Below are 16,903 nucleotides of genomic sequence, written 5' to 3'. Positions count from 1 at the left end.
CATTTGGAATCTTAAATTCGTACAGTGGCATTATTACAAGTTAAATCTACAAGAATTGGAATGAAACTATATCATTTATATAATGAAACAATGCAAGTTAAAACTACAAGAATTGGAATGAAACTATATCATTTATATAATGAAACAGTGCACGTTAAAACTACAAGAATTGGAATGAAACTTAATGCAAGTTAAAACTACAAGAATTAGAATGAAACTATATCATTTATATAATGAAACAATGCAAGTTAAATCTACAAGAATTGGAATGAAACTATATCATTTATATAATGAAACTACAAGAATTGGAATGAAACTATATCATTTATATAATGAAACAATGCACGTTAAAACTACAAGAATTGGAATGAAACTTAATGCAAGTTAAAACTACAAGAATTAGAATGAAACTATATCATTTATATAATGAAACAATGCAAGTTAAAACTACAAGAATTGGAATGAAACTATATCATTTATATAATGAAACTACAAGATTCAATAACTAAATTGCACACACAATCCTCTTGTTTTCCTTGTTGAATATCCTCCTATTTCCGGCATAATTCATTTCCAGCAACTATGATCTCTGTAGCCATGAAGTAACAAGATTGCTCAAACCACAAGATGAAGGTAGAAAAGATAAAACTCATAAACATAGTATCATTTATTAAAGAAAATGGTATCATTTGGATTACACTCAACAAAGAAAACTAACAAAGTTTTGTAGCAACTGTTGATTATCAACCATGGCCGGAGCCTTGCCGGAGTTTCACACCCAAAAAACAAACAAAAATCTGAATTTAACAAAAGCCATCTGCAAAAAATCACCTCACCAAATCTGAATTTAACCATCAGTCTTGAAGAAAATCTGAATTTAACCAAAGCAAATTCTCCAAATTAAAACGAAAACCCACAAAATGAAGAACCAATCAATCATTTCTCATTACAATGAAACAACAAGCCAAAAGTGTTAATTTCACCATCAACAACAAAAATAAGTAGCCTTACCGGAGCTTCAATCTCGTGAGGTTCCTGCACCTCTGCGAAATCAGAAACAGGCTAATAGGCTGGGGATGGCAGCAGAGAGCTCCGGGAACGGGCTGTACACCGTCCTTGACACTGGCGCATCGGGAAAGCCCTAGCTTTTGAGATCGCAGCAAGAGGCCTCAACCCCGTGCTAATCGACCTCAACCCTTCGAAATTGGATGCGACTCGCGAGAAATCCCGCGAAAATTGGAGGCGAGAGGGGGAGAAAGAGAAGGAAAATTAGGTGCAAATAAGGTGACCTCTCGGCGATCGATCTGACCTCTCTCGGCGGCCCCAGCCTTCTTCGACTTCTTCGGCAGGAGCACCAGGTGGATTATCGCCAATTTGGCCGTGAGAAGGGTTTCTCAAATCACCAGCCCCGGGATGCTCTGCAGCCCCACCATCGTCGCCGCCGTCAGCTGCCACGCGTTGTCGCCTTTGTTCATCCATACCGGGTTTGCCGCGTCCGGGATCAGGTTCGCCGGACTGCGGCAGATGGTACTCAACGTCAGCGGCTGGAGCTTGTGGACGCAGATCTGGACTTCCTCGACGAGGACGGTGTTGAGGGCGGCGGTGGCCTTGCCGTAGCCACCTTTTACGAGGTTACCGTAGTCGCAGGCGCCGGCGACCGGCGATCGGAGCTGGAGGAAACGTCGGCGGCTGGAGCTTGGGGAAAAGAGGGAGAAAATGGAGGGAGGCGGCTGGAACTTTTGGGAAAGAGGGAGAGAGATAGTTTTTTTTTTATATATATATAAGTTGGATTCGGGTCTCGGGTCCCGGGTCCGACCCGACCCAAACCCGCGCGCATATTGTGAGCGCATGATTTCAACGGCGCTCATTTAAGTTTTTGTGATCTTCTAATGTCTAGACCTGCTTTGAAAAATCATTTTACTACATATTCTTGTTTCAAACCCGCAAAGTAATACCGACTGATTATCCAAATTGATTTAAATTTATAAAATATTTAAATAGTTATATATAAGTTGTTCCAATCATTAGTTACCTGCCTCAAACATGTATAGTAATACACGTTGACGATTTTTGAACTCGTTTGAATTTAAAAAAATAAGTTGTTATAATAATTAGTTAATTATTTTAGTAAAATCAAAGTATTACATAGTACTCCCTCCGTCTAGGGATGGCAATCTACCCACGGGTAACGGATATCCGCGAAAACCCGAACCTATTAGGGTGGGTTTGGATACCATTTGATATCCACGAATAGTTTTGTGGTTGCAATTCACTATCCATTTAGTTCGTGGGTATGGGTTTGGATACTTACTATCCATACCCGCGAAACCCGTTTACCCGCAAAAAATACCCGTCAATTACCCGTCAATTATCCCTGAATTACCCGTCAAATATCCACAAAAAATTCCATAAAATATGGGCTTTGAATATATATTTTGAGATTATGGGCTAGCATATTATATCTTAAAATAGGCCCAAACAAAAACTGAACTAAGGCCCGAATTCTAATAGTCTAATTTAAATTTGAATTTTGTTGAGCAATTATAGAATTTTGTTGGATTTTATATTTTAGTTGATGAATTTGAATTTAAACATTGTTCTTTGTGGATTTCAACATATGGATTTAAACTATGTTATTTGTGTTGATTTTTTTTTTCTATTAAATTTGTTGTAAATTTATATTTAAATTTTATTTCGTGAGTATCCAGCGGATAATAGGTGACGGGTCCGGCGAATAGCGGGTGACAGATACCCGCCGGATAGCGGGTTCATGGATACCCGACGGGTAGCGGGTATCCGTGGGTAGCGGGTTTGGATACCATTTGATATCCATGGATAGTTTCGTGGTTAAAAACCACTATCCATTTAGTTCGTGGGTATGGGTATGGATAGTCACTATCCGTACCCGATTGCCATCCCTACCTCCGTCCCAGGCTAATAAGCTCATTTCTTTTCGGCACAAAAATTAAGAAATTCACTTTTTTGTAGTTAAATGTGGTGAAATGGTGCAAATGAAATAATAAGAATGTCTGCTAATAATTCGGCAGAATGTTTCAATGAGAAAAAATTGAAAATTTTAAGATTAATTAACAAACTATATATTTTTTGTATATTAAGTGTTGTTTTGTTATCGATTATCAATCGATATCTAGATTTAATATTTAAAATAACTTTATTTTTGTAGGTAAATGTGATGTAATTGGGTTTGTATTGTTATCGTTCTCAAATTCACAACTGGTTCTGAATTCACGATGAATTCACAATTCGAATATAGATTGGTCATGAATTCGAATTTTTAAAATTCACAATTCGAATATAGGTTAGTTGTAAATTCGAATTTTAAAGTTATAATTCACAACTAGAAAATAGTGTTGATTGTAATTCATTTATTAAAGCTAAAATTTAAAAATAGAAATAGTTTTGATTTTGAATTCGAGTTTTAAAGCTTTATGATTCACATAGGAATAGTCTTTGATTGTTGATTCGAATTTTAAAGATAAAATTCACAACTATTTATTTAAAATATACTCCTATTTATTTAATTTAATCAAATTAAATTAATAATAAAATAATTTATATAAAGATACAGAGTAGTATTTGATACGCTATTACATAAAAATACCATAAAATATGTATATATTACAACGTCAAATATTTTCCCGTCGCATTTCAACAAGTAATACACTAATTATTTTTAAATGTATAATGACGTCATTAATCAACATGAGTTCTCTACATGTCCATATGTCATTTCCTTTCTATATTTGTCACCTACTTTTTCACATCATTTTGTTCTTCATATAATTTCATGCCACAATCTTCTTCCTTTCTTATACTATACATATAAACAGATTTTGCATAATTTCCAAAAATTAAGATATTAGTAATTATTAAAAATTTAATATTTTATTTATTTAAGACTTGTTTGCTATGCACGATAAGTGTATGATATATACTTATAACACTCTTATATATTGTTTGCTTCAAAAATCAAATATTTTTATATATCTTATTAAATATAATATTACTTTAATAAATTAATAGATATCACACAGTATCTCATACGAAATTCTGCTCCGAACTTGAGGAGTGTTTTGGTTGGGCTCGTGATCTCACAGCCCAATCACAAATTTCACAGCAATTTTTTAAAAAAATTAATCTAAACTTACCATTTGAATGCAGCCGCTGGAGGAGTCTGGTGAAATAGCCGTCCAACGGCTATTTAAATATTTTTCTTCTTCTTTTAATTTTCCTCTATATATATAACTTCATTTCCTCTCTTCTCCATTCACTTCCCAATCATCTTCCTCTCTATCTCTTCATAAATCCAAAAAAATGTCATCCTCCAATAATTCTTCAAACAATTCTTCCAACAAATTCCTTCTCTACCCGATCCATATGAGAATCCCGAATTATTTTTCATGAGTCTTGCTTCCAATTTCTTGCAAGTGGCAAGTTCTTTTCGATTTGATCCTCCTCCTCCACCTAAGAGGAAGCGTAGAGTTATTCGCCGTGATTGTGAAGGTGGTGGCGACCGACTTTATTGGAATTATTTTGCTCCCGATGCAGTGTATGGCCCACAATTATTCCGATGTCGTTTTCATTGGAGCCGAGCGTTATTTCTACGCATTATGAATGCGTTAGAAGTTGATCCATTCTTTCAACAACGCTCCGATGCTTGTGGCCGCTTTGGCTCTCACCAATCCATTTCTATGCAGTGTATGTTTCATTTTTTTAATTTAATGTAGTGTTTGATTTTTAATTTAATGAATTTTAAATTGTCAAATTTAATATTAATTCTAATTAAAAATAATATTAAAATTAAATTCAAAATGTAAATGAAAATTAAAAAGATGAGAGGTTGGCTCTCTCATTGTTGAGGGTGGACTCTTAAATGGTGGGAGACGACATTGCTCTCCAGTCTCCACGGTGGATGCTAGTCTTTATAATCCGTTTCTTTAAAAAAAAAAAAGCAAAAAAAGAGGTCCTTTATAATTCCCTCCGTCGCATAAACCGCAAAATATACGAAGAAGAAACCCGCCAGCGTCGTCAAAATCATGGCCACATGAGCTCCTTTACATGGCGTCGCCGTACTCTCGCGAAGCCAGGAGTTTGCTTTCCCGCTTCAAACCTTCTCTCGAGGTTAATCATTTTGAAGTTATACATTTATTTATTTTTTTCTTTCAAGCATTTGATCAAACACCTGGTTCGTACTTCAAATTGCGCCGCATATTTATCTAATTCTTCCGTCTTTCTGATAAGATAATTTTTGTGTGTGCCGCGTTATACAGAGGTTGAAGTGCAGCTTTGTCGAAGAAAGGAGTCGCGCTCATTTCTCTTCTCATATGGGTCCGTATTGAACTACGTCACAAAATTGGAAGCCTTTATTACTGTTTTCGGTGTTGATTTACTTGAACATTAGAGCTTGTAAATAGAAAACTCCCTTAGGGTTATTTTTTTCTCTCATGTGTCTAAATTTATGAAATCAATTTTATTGCTATGGATCAAACGTTTGAGCTGAGGATATGTTTTGATTTGTTCTTAGTTGAGCATTTTACCAGTGTGTTATTTGTAAAATCTTAAAAATTGATATGTTTGTGCCTTTTATTTTATGTTTCAGATCAAGGCGAATTTTCGAAATGGAGGAAGTTGGACTCTAGGAATTTTGGTTTAGAAAGGTCAATGATATCTCTTGCTTCTTGGATAGTTTTGAAGAATTTACGAGCGAAAGGTGATAGTCTTGTATGAGTTAGATGTGGCATTATTTATGTATCTTTTGTATGGAAGTTTGAAAAATGTAACATTCTTATGAATTAAAATTGTTGAGCTGCATCGTTTAGCCACTAAAGTATTATAAAATCTTCTCTCTCAACTACAGAGTGCTTAACTTTGACATATAGTTCTTTCTGCATTGTTTTGGTGGTATGAATTTGTTTTGGAATTTTGTGTGTAGTATTGAATTGTTTGGACTTCCTCTTCAATCACAATAAATGGAACTGTATCTCATGGTTTTGTTTGCTCAATAGTTTTAACATATGTTGGTTTGTAGCTAAGAAATCCTATGAGTGTGGTGGTGTGTTAAGCGTTTTTCTAGAAAACTATGTTTTGTAGTAGAATATATAGAAAATATGCTTGGATAGAAAGTTAGAGACCTTAGTAATTAAGTAGAATACTTAAGTGAACCTTGAAAAGTTTTTGGTGTTACCATCTAACTGTCACATAGATTCTCGAGAACTCATTTGTAGTAGAATCTTCTAGATATGAATCTAAAGACTACTATACAATTGCTAGAAAATTATATGTACAGGTAAGCAAAGTACTTCTGTACTTGGGCTAAGATGGTTTGGACATAGGAAAACCATCGAAGTAGCTGGATTAAGGATGCTGTAAAGCTTTAAATTCAACTTACTGGATTAAAGTTGCTTCAACTTACTTGATTAAGGATGCTTCAACTTACTGGATTATGGATGCTTCAGTATACCAACCAACCATAGGATATTTTCTCTTACCTTTTAAATCCAACTTACTGGATTAAAGATGCTTCAACATGTATATTCAAGCTTTTTTATAAGTTTTTTTATTTTTTATTTTTTATTTTTTAATTTCTTTTTAAATGTAGTCTAGTTATTGAAGTTTGAATTTATAGGATTTGAGGCCTACTTAGTTGGTGGATGTGTTAGAGACTTACTTCTCAATAAGGTGCCAAAGGACTATGATGTGATCACAACAGCAGGGCTTAAACAGGTCCTTTTACTTTCAAGAGTTGTTTGCTGCTTGTATCAGCAAATGGATATTGAGATGCCTGCTCTAACTGTAATATATGAATATATTTTTTAAAGGTCAAGAGGACGTTTCAGCGTGCAATGATTGTTGGAAAACGGTTCCCTATATGTATTGTCACTGTAAAAGGCTCTGTAGTGGAGGTTAGTGCCTATTCATGTGATTTGAGCTTTTGCAAATTTGCATACATCTCTGCCTAGTTGTAGTTTAGTTGTTATACCACACATTTTCTAGCTGCTAAATGGATCAAGCATTTCTTCCTTTTATTTTCAGGTATCAAGTTTTGACACTATAGCCAAAGAATCTGGAGGAGAAAAAGTAAAAGTCCACCAAGAGCCGAGGGGTTGTAATCCAAGAGACTTTCTTCGCTGGAAAAATTGCTTGCACAGAGACTTCACTGTGAACAGGTTTGAATCTTTGCTTCTGTTAGTTTAAATAACTCCGGTCTCATGTACTTATTTCTTGTTTTCCCCTTTCATCATAGGAAGGTAGACTTAATAATATCAACTTCAGTTCAGGCATTGGATTTCAGTCTGGTTTTGTGTCCTTTGAGTCCTAAAGTTAACGATCCATGTAATGAAGCATCTATACAATACACTCGTAGCCATCATGTAGTCAATGTAATCTTCCAGATAGAATTGGAATTAGGGAACTGAAAGCCCATGCCACTGGAAGTTAGACCAGTGACTACTGTCGGAAAGCTTTAACAATTATCTTTTGTGTATGCTTTACATTAGTGCCTATTGCAATCGCTTTACAGAAAGAACCTGAATTCAAGTGAGACTGTGAGAGAAACTGCATGACACATTATTATGTTATGCTAGTTGGGGTAAAATTTGATCATAACTAGGGAAGTAATCATGATGGCTAAGCGTACTTACTACAAGATGCTTTTGAGGGAGTTAATTAGAGTTTCCTATAATTGAGTACCTGATCATTTTTACCTCGCCGGAAAGTAGGAGGAAGAAAATCATTAATGTGTGTAGTGTGTGTGGTTGTTTTTCCCACCCCTTTTAAACTGCTCGGGAAAAAGGAGTAGTTTTTTTGACTTTTTCTGTATATATGTTGTACTTTTTGTTTAGCACTGTACTAACTAAGCCCCAATTGCCTACACTTGAAACAGCTTATTTTTTGATCCTTTTGTGAACGTGATCTATGACTATACTGATGCAATTATGGACTTGAAGTCTTTGAAGGTAAGATATATTTACTTTTAAGGGTACAACATTTTCTTATGATCTTAATTTATTTTTAAGTTGTTCTTTGTTGTCTATAACAGCTAAGAACAGTAAAACCAGCTCACTTATCATTCAAAGAGGATCAAGGTTGTTACATCATACTCATTTGCAAAATTATAGTATCTTTGATTATACTTCATGTGGCATCAATTTCTTTGATTTAGAAAATTAACCACCATACTAAACATATGTGTTCAGCAAGAATTTTGCGTGGATTGAGACTTGCAGCTCGTCTTAACCTGTCATTTTCAAAGGAGACAGAGGATGCTCTATATAGCCTCTCTTCATCAGTTGCTGAACTGAGCACGGTAAGTCTATAGTTTCTAAATACTCACCATGTATATCTAGTCCGCTATGTTCTCCTGTAAATTGTGATAATGAAATGAGGGATATTCTGCTCTCTGGATTTTCTTTCTCATAGCATTTCTCATTTTAATTATCTTGCTTTCTCTTTATGAAACTCGTTCTGTTCCCAATTTCTCTGATTTATTTCACATGAGGCTTTTAACAATGCAATTTTCTTCTTCAGTCCAGGATATTTATGGAGGTTAATTATATGCTCTCATATGGAGCTGCTGCGCGTTCCCTTATTTTGCTTAAAAGGTTTCGACTACTCGATATATTGCTACCATTTCATGTAAGTTTATTTATGTTGTTCAAAATCAGCACTGTTTGAACTGAGTATATCTGGTTGAGCCTCAATACATTGTAGGCAGCATATCTTTCCGAGCTGGTGCATCGTCAACTTGGTGTACGTTCCTCAATTTTAATGGTTAGCTTCCTTGGCCTACGGCAGTATATTATTGCATCTATTTTTACGTGTGCTTATACCTCTTTCTGATTGTCTTCTAATCTCACTTTATCCAATACCATTTGCTTTTTATCTCTGCGTGTATCGATGTCTTTTTCTGACTTTTGATCATTGGTCATTTCAATCCTCCAGAAATTATTTTCCAATTTGGATCAGTTGATTACTTGTGACCGACCTTGCGCGGACAGCTTGTGGTGAGATACTATGAAAAACTCCTTTTCATTGTCTTTGTTTAAACTGAATACTCCATATACATGTTTGTGCCCAGACATATGGGACATACAGTTTGCTAATTTACTACAGTGGAGATGCAGGACAATGTATCATTATATTTCCCCTTAAAATAGCTTTAGTTCACATTATGTTTGAGGAGCTGAATAATAATACTCCCTCCATCCCATTACAAATGTTCCATTACTTTTGGGCACGGATATTAGGAAATGTGTAGAAAGTACATAAAGTGGGTTAGTGGAAATTATTTAAATATTAGGTATAGAGAGAGAATATATTGCCAAAAAATGAATGGGACATTTGTAATGAGACATTCCATTATGGAAAGTGGGACATTTGTAATGGGACGGAGGGAGTAATAATTAAGTAGTACAAATGTGGAAATACAAAGGCCGAGCGGCATGAGTTACTGTATTCATGGTCAAGCCTTCCCCTTGATGGCAGCCAAAGAATTTATTCAAAAACGACCTTCCCGGGTTTCATTCTGTCTATTCTTTATCACCCTCTAGCTTGTTCATATGATACACAATACTGTTACCATTGTAAGGACCAGTCACCAAAAGCTGCACTTTTGCAACTCATAATATGATAGACATGTGTTCCTTCTTGTGGTTTGTTTGTTCATGATCATATGAAGACTTTGCCTATTCACATAGTGATCATCTTATTTTGAAAAACATGAAATATATTGCTTGGGTTGAAAGAGAATAACCAATTCCATGGTTCAAAAATAAATGAAAAGAAGAATAAGGGAAAAAAAGAATGGATCTCTTATTATATATCAAACGTGTCTGATTTCCTATGACAATCAAAGATGCCAAATCCTAGGTAAGGTAAAGAGTAGTTGAGCTGATAGTCGAATGGTTTTTCCAAGAATTGCGAGTGTTTGGGCATATTTTCCTAACTCTAATGAAAATGAGATTGTAGATGAACAGAGAGAAGACAAGTTAGTACTTATTTTCCTTCTTTTTAACTGCTTTGGTCTATATTCTGTCAAAATTAGCCTTCAGTTGCATGTGTGTCGTATGGTGGAACATTCTTAAGAAAACAAATATGTCACCTACTTCCTTCCTGTAGCAGGAGATAAGTTCCTGACCACTATATGTATACTTCTCTTAATTCTGGACGTTTACAATTAGGTCAAAAAATTACTCTGTGTTTCTCCACCTAGTCTCTTTTATAAGTATGTTGATTGTTGGCCTCTGGAGCATGTCGAAATCTTGGTACAGCCGTTTTATATGATCATGTTACAGCATAGGGGTCACATATGATATTCCTTACTGTGACCGCCCACTTACTTTCTCTATTGTTCCTTCCCTACGAGTAGATGGCTAGTCATAATATGATCTATGTTTTCGTTAAAGAGTAGCACCTTCTTCTCCTTGTAATGTCCTGGTTCTCCTATGTGGAGTAGGCTATATTAGATAGAAAGACATTCCTCTCCCTTGATGGCACCAACCGCGTTCCATTAGTAGCTCAATGCGTATCTGTTAGGGATGAAGTTCACTCTGTATTCATATTATGGACGAATCCTGTCATCAACCAATCCTTATATATGTGTGTGCAAGCTACATGGATGGATGATGTCTTAACATGAGATAAAATTAGGATCTTTTTTCAACAAATGTAAGTTTAGTTGTTACTTGGTTTTCGAGATATGATAGCAACAAACAACTGTTGGTTTCAAATTGCATCTCAATGTACTTGTAAGACATATTCCTTGAAACTATTCAATTTTGTATTGATACATTTGCTATTTCTAATGCTGTCCACCTTCAATATTCGGAGTGATTTGCACAAATCCATAAATATTGAGTTCATTTGTAAAGGAGACTGCTTTTATCTCCTCTATCGTCTTTTTTTCTTCTTTCTTTCTTTTTTCGTTTTTTCCTGCTCTTACTTGTATTTATGAACAGGGTTGCAATCTTGGCATTTCACCTGGCAATATCTAGTAATCCTCAACATCCTATCGTAGTTTTGACCTTTACTTCACTTCTGCATCATAGAACGATGGAGGAAAGCATTAAATTTGCGAGACAAAATGCTCTAATTACGAGAATTGACATGCCTGAAATCGTAGGTGTTGTTGACAACTTATTAGATGATGAAATAGTAGAAAGAGTGTCTCTGTTTGTTGGGCAAGTAAAACATTCTGTACAGTCTCTGATCAACAAAACGTGTCTCTTGGAATCAATGTCCAGGTTTCCCGAGTTTCCATGTTCTGGTTTGGTAAGTATATTTTGTTGTCATGAGTGAAATCTTCTACTATCTTGTAATTTTATTTATCAATCATTTGAGAGTTATGGCCTTTCTTTCATTAATCATTGAAGATCATGCTTTTGAGCAAGTGTTACGTTTTCTGTTATTTATGCCCTTCAACTTAAGAAGATATATGCCTTGATTGCAAGATTTGCTCATGATCTTTTGTTGGCACTTTTATATGCATTTAAAATTATTTCCCAATGTACCAAGATGTCCATGTTTAGATTTTGCTGAGTTTCTTGTTGAGAAAGTAGTGATTTAATATACTGAAAAGAAATTTCTGCAGTATGCTTGATAGTTGTGATTATTTTGTAGTTCAAACTATTTAAAATTCATGTAGATTGAACTTTAGATCCCCACTCTCTTTACTGGTGAATGTGTTTAATTTAACCTACGTAACATTATTCATTCTCTTTGTAAGTTTTTGTTTCCTCAATCCTCACTATTATATTTATGAATCAGGGATATGGAGTTGATAGAATTTGGTCAAGTCTAAATTAATATCAAAAATTGAAGTTTTTAGATATTTAATTTATGCTTTGGTGGTCTTATCACTTGACTAGTGTAGAAGTTAATGTTCATTATGATTTCTCTCTTTGAATTACATCGGTGCATTAACACAATTTGTGTCATTGATGATATAATATCAAATTTGTTATTATCTGAATGTGTTGAGTAATCATTGGATACTATCCAAATGTGTTGAATTGATAAATGAAGCCACTTTCATTCACCAACTTGTTTAGGTACTTACTCTTGCGACTTGTCTTTCAGGTTTTCATACCTCAGAAAATGGGGCAAAAAGTGAAGAAATTTTTTGACATTTTGACAAATGGTGCCAATTCTGTAAAGGCCAATGAAAGAACTCAGGAGATATGTCACCGGTTGCTGAAACAGGGAAATGCAAATGAGATCAGGTTCGTGCTTGGTAAGATAATAGTGACAACTCTGCTTCACAGTAAAAAGCAAGGAGCAGATGCTGAAGGTGGAAGGGATGATTTACTAGTAACAGACCGACCACAGAAGTTGGGCAATTTTGAACAGATTCGGAATACGCCAGATCATATGAGCGAAATTTTTGCTGTGGATAAGAATGAGATGAAGAGGAGCGCAACACCATCAAATTACGAGGAATTTTCTGACGTTGCTACGAAGAGGACAAGGTTATCGGGTGGTAGTTCCACCAGTAGCCGCAGATTTAGTGGAAGTCACAGGTCAAATCCAGGTAAGTAGATTCTGAAAGATGAGCATGTGAAAGCTGAGACGCTCCGTGACAGATAGCTCCGTGCTTTCTGGTTGATCAAAGTGAGCAGTGATAGCGTGATGCAAGAAGATAATCCTTGTTCTACTGAGTTTGATTCAGTTCAAGAGTTGGAGGTATCTGTGCTGTGCTAAACTCAATATTTATTGGCTCTCGGAATTTTTTTGAATCAAACGCCGAAATCTAAGGCTATTGCGAGAACACATCTGTTGTACATTCGATCACGAGGGAAACGATGTGAAACAGAGCTTGAGCAATGATAACTACTCCCCATTTTAAGAAGCAATGCTTGTTTGGAAAAAGACATAAAGATGTAATTTTGGTAGCTCTCATAGGATTCTGACATATGAAGGTGCACTAAATTTTGGTGGCTATTTATAGGATGTTTTGGTTGATATCTAATTTTCACTTGATGTTTGAACTATTATAGTATATTGTATCGTGTGTATCTTCAAACGTGTTCAATAAGTATAAAGTATCTTATGTGAACCTAAAATTGATACAAAAATATATACCTGGACCATCTTATACATGTTATTGTAAACATTGATGGAGCCAAAACTGTGAATCATGGGTTTTGATATTTTTCACCAGATTGCAATCACATTTATTATACTCCATTAAACTAGTAATACTTATACGATACTTCTTACAAATTACGGGGAGGGGATATCTGATCATATATATTTAAAATTCATTTTTGACATCATAGTTTTTTCGTGCGCTGCAGGTATTATTTCGCTAGTACACTTAAAAATCATTAAATAACTCAAAAGTATAAAAAGTTAACTCATAATCCTATTAAGTATTGGTTGACACACACACATAGACATTGCTCCCCCAAACATTTTTTATTTTTAACTTTTGTAAATTTTATGATTCGTTAGAAATTTGTATGGAGAAGTACTTTAAAAGTAAACAACATCGTCTTTTAAGATATAAAAAAAAATCAAGTATATTAATGAAATGATTTAATACGCCGCCCATAAAAAGAGAAATTAAATATAAAAATACGATCAACGAAAAAAAATCCGCCCATAAAAATTGGCTCTTTTGTTAGTTTGTTAAAGAACCAAAAAGTCCTAGTTGAAATAATATCCGATTTAATCTTTTCCATGACAGATGAGAAAGTATACATATACGCATGTCATAAATTCCGGTCAGAAAATTCATGTCATCACTGTTGAAAATTATTAACAAATTTAGGAAATAAATTTCAAGTAGGGAACTTCCTTGATTTTCTCACATGTTGATGGATGTTAGTTGGTAACCTCACATCAAACTGAGTTTCATTAATAGGACAACTGCAGCTAAACTGGAATTAGAAAGATTTTATTATCAAACAGAAAAGAAAATCAGAAAGTTACATGTCAATGGATCACAATCAGCAAATCTAATAGTCACGAGCAACGCGTTGTGTTGCAAGTACTACTATCATCATCTTGTTCTATAACCTTAGTAAAACTGTACATATTTTGCCTATTGTACAAGAAATTCTGCAGGTTTGCATCTTGCTGCATATCCAAACTTGGATGTATTATACTTTCTATGAACCCCTGTAAGTTTCCCGGTAGCCGCCTTCTGGTGGAACCCCACGATCATTCTCGAGCATCCCCTGAAGCCAAGAAAAACGAAAAGGCGTTTCACGGTTGATTCGCCTAAGAAAGCAGTGATGACAAGATTTGTAGGATCAAGAAGACTCTCACAGTAGTTGATCTTGGGAGTAGCTGGTGTGGCCCTCGCAGGTCTTGCTCCACTGTGCAACTCCATGAAGCGTGCACTGGGCTGTGTATATAGCAGCCGCAGCCAGCAACGACGGCGGATACTTTAGCATCTCGTATTCCACCAGACAAAGCTCAATCAAGAAGAAAGAAAGTAGCTCAAGCTGTTACATGGCAAGGGATGTCAAACCATTTTCATGTCATCTGATCGCAATAATTAAGACCGTATCCACTTACCTCGCTGTCCGACTGGGCCGCCTTGAGGAATCTCAACATGAAAACATATGTAGTCGGGACGGACATGTTGAATTGCAGAGTGTTGAGCATCAACTTCTCCTGGAGAGAAGAAGAGAGAGATGTGTATGTGTGAGTATTAACCATTTGCCTCGAAACAGAATGACGGACTGAAAGGAGGAAAATTGGGCACCATTTCGAGCACTTGTTTCTTATTGTAAGCCTTATCCGAGATAAAAACTAAGTCTTCAACAACAGGAACTGCAACTTCCTCATATTTGCATGCCAGGAGCATTGCTACTAGACCGATAAGCTGCAGCTCCTTTCTCACCACCGATTGCTTTGCTAGGAAACGATCAATCAGATTTACTGTTAGAAACAACGTCTCTTTCCTGAGATCGAATTTGTGGTGAACCTGTTGGTGTAAACAGAATACAGTGATGAGTTCCACTGGACTAGCAAGTAAATGAACAATGCTGCAGTCTTGTATTGTATGATTGCTTCCCCTACCTCTATGAGCCAATCGATTAGGATGGCCCTCATTCGTTCATTTATGTCGACTTGTTGTGACATATACTCAGGTGATACATGGCTCGCACCCTGCACCAACCAACAACCAACTCAAAATCAGATATGTGACAAGTTTGCTAGTCATTTTTACAAATTTGTTCACATATAAATTATTTTGATTTGAGCTGAGCTTGAGCTAAGTAAAAATCAAATGACCATTCATCATCCCAATCTTACCTCCATTTTCTTGTAATAAGCATATAAATCCTCAACATAGTCCACAACAGCAAGTGGATTGTTTGCATCGCAACCATCTATGTCTGTGCTAGTCTCTTCAAATATGTCTTCCATTTCAACCTCCTCCTGCAACAACTCTTGTCTAAATCACTCATGTCCCACAAAATCAAAACAGTGATGAGAAGTAGAAAAGTGATGCACACCATTTGATTCTTGTCTCTCATTTCAATTTCTGAATGCTCCAACGACATTGGCACAGGCTCGTGATCATCAACATCTGTCAAAGCTATATCCTCAAATACCGCCAACTCATGAGCTGACGTCTTCAACTTTTTCGCTTCCTAACACAAATGCACCATAAACCGATTAATCCTTTGCTGAATCCAAGAAATCCCCAAATTAAAGAGTCACTCACCTCCACAGTGGGCTGCTGCTGGACTGCCATTTCAGCAGCCGAGTTCCTTAACAAATCAAGCAATCAACATCAGCAAAATTCAACCTAAAAAAAGCAAGCATTTTGAAATAAAGGGAGGGGTGTGTCATGTGTGTGATCTAACCTCGTCATTGGCCTATGTGCAGCACCATTGTTACAAACCCCTTCCGCTCTGTGATTCAGAGTTAGAAAAACGATCAATTTATCTCTAAAAAGAGCACAACAAATAATTAAATTCTTGAACAATATCTAAACTTGCAAGCTAAGATGAATTTACTTTGTAAATCCTCGCTTCTTCGCCACATAACAAGGCGGATTAGCTTCCCCCAGTTCATGATTGATCACACTTAGAGCTCTTCTATTGTGTCCTCCACCTTCCATTTTCACACACGAAGAAAAGGAAAAATCTCAGAAAGAAAAAAGATGGAGCTTTTAAGGCAAGTTCAATCCAAAAAGCAGCGCGTCGGAGACGCATATCATCAAACATTTACCTCGCACATTTGTGGGTCTAATTGGAACAACGATGTTATTCTGATTAGATATAACCATTTCCTAAATTTCTTAAATTACGTAAAGAAAGAAAGGATTAGTAGCTCCAAAGACAGTAGAGTATAAGTAGTTGGTGATTGAAAAATGTGGAGCGCCATTGTTTCCTTTTTTGCGCTCTAGTTTTATCGTTTTGAAACGCAACGGCTAGTTAAAATGTGGCAGTTGACTCATTGTTTCCGTAGAAGAGCGTGGGCTCAACGGTCACATGGGTTGGCACTTGACATGTACCTTTCGAATTTTGTCTACAATCTATAATATAAATATAATCAATCAATTATTGGTTCCATCACTTTTTTGCATTTTTGTCTTTCTTTATTTTATTATTATCTTATAAAAATATATGCTTGGTGCACCCTCTATTTTAATAGAGATTACTCAACAAGGCTTAAATCATGGATTGGGTTTTAACATACAAATGCTTAACTGGTCTTGATAATGATTCAAGTATTGTCCAAACTACTATAAGGGCTAAAATTACTAGTACTATACTATTTCTTTATATTTGTCTATTATGTAAATTTAAATACGACCATGACTTAGGCACATTTATTGTGGATATGTTTTCTCCATTGTCATGAGATTCTATAAGAACAACAAGTTGGATTAGACACTAATCAACTGTAATCTTCCAATTTG

General features: G+C 35.6%; 2 protein-coding genes and 1 long non-coding RNA gene across 4 annotated transcripts; 1 reads left to right on the top strand and 2 right to left on the bottom strand.

Annotated features, from left to right (window-relative positions):
* Window positions 1-305: 305 nt before the first annotated feature.
* Window positions 306-1,873, bottom strand: LOC131020115 (uncharacterized). The gene is made up of 2 exons (XR_009100610.1): window positions 1,012-1,873; window positions 306-589 (listed from the first exon to the last, which is right to left on the bottom strand). It is a non-coding gene; the product is annotated as an uncharacterized LOC131020115 (long non-coding RNA).
* A 3,029-nt stretch (window positions 1,874-4,902) lies between these two features.
* Window positions 4,903-12,978, top strand: LOC131020113 (uncharacterized). Of its 2 annotated transcripts, XM_057948788.1 has the most exons (14): window positions 4,920-5,142; window positions 5,292-5,349; window positions 5,621-5,731; window positions 6,647-6,744; window positions 6,840-6,923; window positions 7,054-7,187; window positions 7,904-7,976; window positions 8,060-8,105; window positions 8,217-8,326; window positions 8,548-8,655; window positions 8,731-8,790; window positions 8,962-9,023; window positions 10,977-11,289; window positions 12,097-12,978. In XM_057948788.1, exons 1-14 carry the CDS (start codon window positions 5,080-5,082, stop codon window positions 12,553-12,555), a joined length of 1,779 nt encoding a protein of 592 aa, XP_057804771.1. In that variant the 5' UTR covers window positions 4,920-5,079; the 3' UTR covers window positions 12,556-12,978. The 2 variants fall into 2 exon arrangements, with proteins under 2 accessions (XP_057804772.1, XP_057804771.1); XM_057948789.1 differs by lacking the exon at window positions 10,977-11,289 and having other exon boundaries at window positions 4,903-5,142; window positions 12,097-12,275.
* A 916-nt stretch (window positions 12,979-13,894) lies between these two features.
* LOC131020114 (G2/mitotic-specific cyclin-2-like) lies at window positions 13,895-16,379 on the bottom strand. Its single transcript, XM_057948790.1, has 11 exons — window positions 16,210-16,379; window positions 15,996-16,092; window positions 15,843-15,890; window positions 15,701-15,746; window positions 15,489-15,626; window positions 15,286-15,411; window positions 15,049-15,138; window positions 14,732-14,953; window positions 14,542-14,640; window positions 14,290-14,468; window positions 13,895-14,198 (listed from the first exon to the last, which is right to left on the bottom strand). Exons 1-11 carry the CDS (start codon window positions 16,265-16,267, stop codon window positions 14,063-14,065), a joined length of 1,239 nt encoding a protein of 412 aa, XP_057804773.1. The 5' UTR covers window positions 16,268-16,379; the 3' UTR covers window positions 13,895-14,062.
* Between the last annotated feature and the right edge of the window lie 524 nt (window positions 16,380-16,903).

This window comes from Salvia miltiorrhiza, chromosome 4 (assembly GCF_028751815.1).
Source record: "Salvia miltiorrhiza cultivar Shanhuang (shh) chromosome 4, IMPLAD_Smil_shh, whole genome shotgun sequence".
In the NCBI taxonomy this organism is placed as follows: Eukaryota; Viridiplantae; Streptophyta; class Magnoliopsida; order Lamiales; family Lamiaceae; genus Salvia; species Salvia miltiorrhiza.
This window is presented reverse-complemented; position numbering and strand designations above follow the sequence as displayed.